Source organism: Antrostomus carolinensis, unplaced genomic scaffold (assembly GCF_000700745.2).
Source record: "Antrostomus carolinensis isolate BGI_N321 unplaced genomic scaffold, ASM70074v2 scaffold19631, whole genome shotgun sequence".
Lineage (NCBI taxonomy): Eukaryota > Metazoa > Chordata > Aves > Caprimulgiformes > Caprimulgidae > Antrostomus > Antrostomus carolinensis.
In genome coordinates this window covers 37,128-38,806 of record NW_010295135.1, presented here as the reverse complement: position 1 = coordinate 38,806, position 1,679 = coordinate 37,128, and the positions used below count along the sequence as shown (strand labels likewise).

The 1,679-nt window shown below is 41.6% G+C and overlaps 1 protein-coding gene across 1 annotated transcript in view; it reads left to right on the top strand.

Annotated features, from left to right (window-relative positions):
* Window positions 1-86: 86 nt before the first annotated feature.
* The window catches only part of FANCA (FA complementation group A), a gene marked incomplete at its 5' end in the record, with an annotated part of 29,740 nt that continues 28,147 nt past the window's right edge, over window positions 87-1,679 (top strand). The window contains 2 exon segments of the mRNA XM_010177887.1: window positions 87-160; window positions 983-1,092. Coding sequence (XP_010176189.1) covers window positions 87-160; window positions 983-1,092 — 184 coding nt within the window.

Below are 1,679 nucleotides of genomic sequence, written 5' to 3'. Positions count from 1 at the left end.
TATATATATATATATAATTTACATTAGCCAAATGTTAATGTTAACTGCAAAATGCAGACTATGACCTAATTGTGGCATCTCATTAGGACCCTCCAGTGCTGGAAGCTGTGTGGCACCTGTACAGGGGTGACATCGTTGGACTGGGAGAGCTGCTGGAGAGGTGAGCAGAGGTTTATAGGTTTGCAGATGTATTTAATCTCTGAAAGCCTATTGAAATGAAATCGGGGATTAGTCGTGAGTGTTCTGGGCTAAGGATATAGTCAGGTGCTGGCAAGTGATCAGTTTAGCAGGATTTAAGAAGTTGCCCTGGGTTTGAGAGGTTACTTTGGGTTAATTAGTGCAGTTTAAGGTGCAAAACCTCACCTTTCAGTAAAGTTTGGCAGTTAATCTCCAGAGAATTGATTTATTTTTATTTCTTCCCCCCCAATACAGAGCTAACCACTAAAACCAGGTATCCTTTGTGAAGTTCAGGTTGTTTTCTTATGGTGTCAAAGGAATGTCACAAGGATCTTTCAGGCCTTTGATTTTGGTTTAATTCTCTGTTAATGGGACAGGAAAAAAGCCTCCCGTGTCCACTCTACTTCAAATTTAAGGAAACCAAAGTGATAGATTAAGAATTTAATTTTTTACAAACATTTTTATCCAAGTATCTTAGAAATCAGAACTAAAGCCTTTCTTCTATCACGACTTTCTAAATGGAAATACTTTAATGTCAGAGATGAGGAAATACTTGAACACACAACTTCACACCTATTTTTTTTTTTCCCTTTGGATGTTTTTGTTTTGGAATCTTTTTATAAAACAAATAAAGCTCTTGCTGGTCCACATTAAAGAAATGAAATGCCACATCTGGGGCAGAGTCCCACACAGATGGTTCTTTCCTGAGTCCAAGAAGATGGTGGAGCAAAAACCCAAACTTTGCACACAGCAGGAGGGATTGAATTTTGAATTAAATCTGCTATTTTGTTGTTGTTCTCAGCAGCCCAGCTGTCCCTGGCGTGGTGGAGTGGCTGTGCAGCAGCCTTTGTGGCCTCTGTGAGCAGGCAGAATCCTCTTCCCCGGATGCAGAGCTTGCTGGGCACCTTCTCTCAGGCAAGACACTGGACTGGGCGCTGGGGGAGCGGGGCTGGGCTGTTGGGCTGCCCAGCCTGTGGCAGGGGAAGCTTGGAGGTGTGAGAACAGAGACCTCACTTTGCATTTCCTTAGGTTGCTTCAGTCAGAGGAATATAGTTTTCTATCTGGTGAATTTAGCAAATTTCTTCCCTTAAAAGAGAATTGGTTTGAATTTCTGCATCCCTTTGAGTTACAGTATCACAAGAAGGTGTAATTGTGTGATGTATGGGGCCAGGGATGATACATTGAGAGTGTGACACTCCTGCAAGGTGTCTGAGATATTTTGGACCAAAAGTATTTAACAGTTCCCTTTCCCCCCTGACATTTACTATTGTTTATTTAGTGGTTTTCTGTAGAAAAAAAAAATCACTACACAATTTGATTCAAGAGCTGTAGTCTTTGGACCAGTGCAGTTGGTCAGGTACAACCCATGAGAGTTCTAGAGGGTAATAGAGCAGCAGACCTGTAAATGCTTTGGCCCTTTAATCCTTTAAGTTTCTGTGCTCCTTCCCATCCATTGTTCTCTGTCCTTTTGCCTGGGAGTAATTTTACTCCAAGTAAAGAAA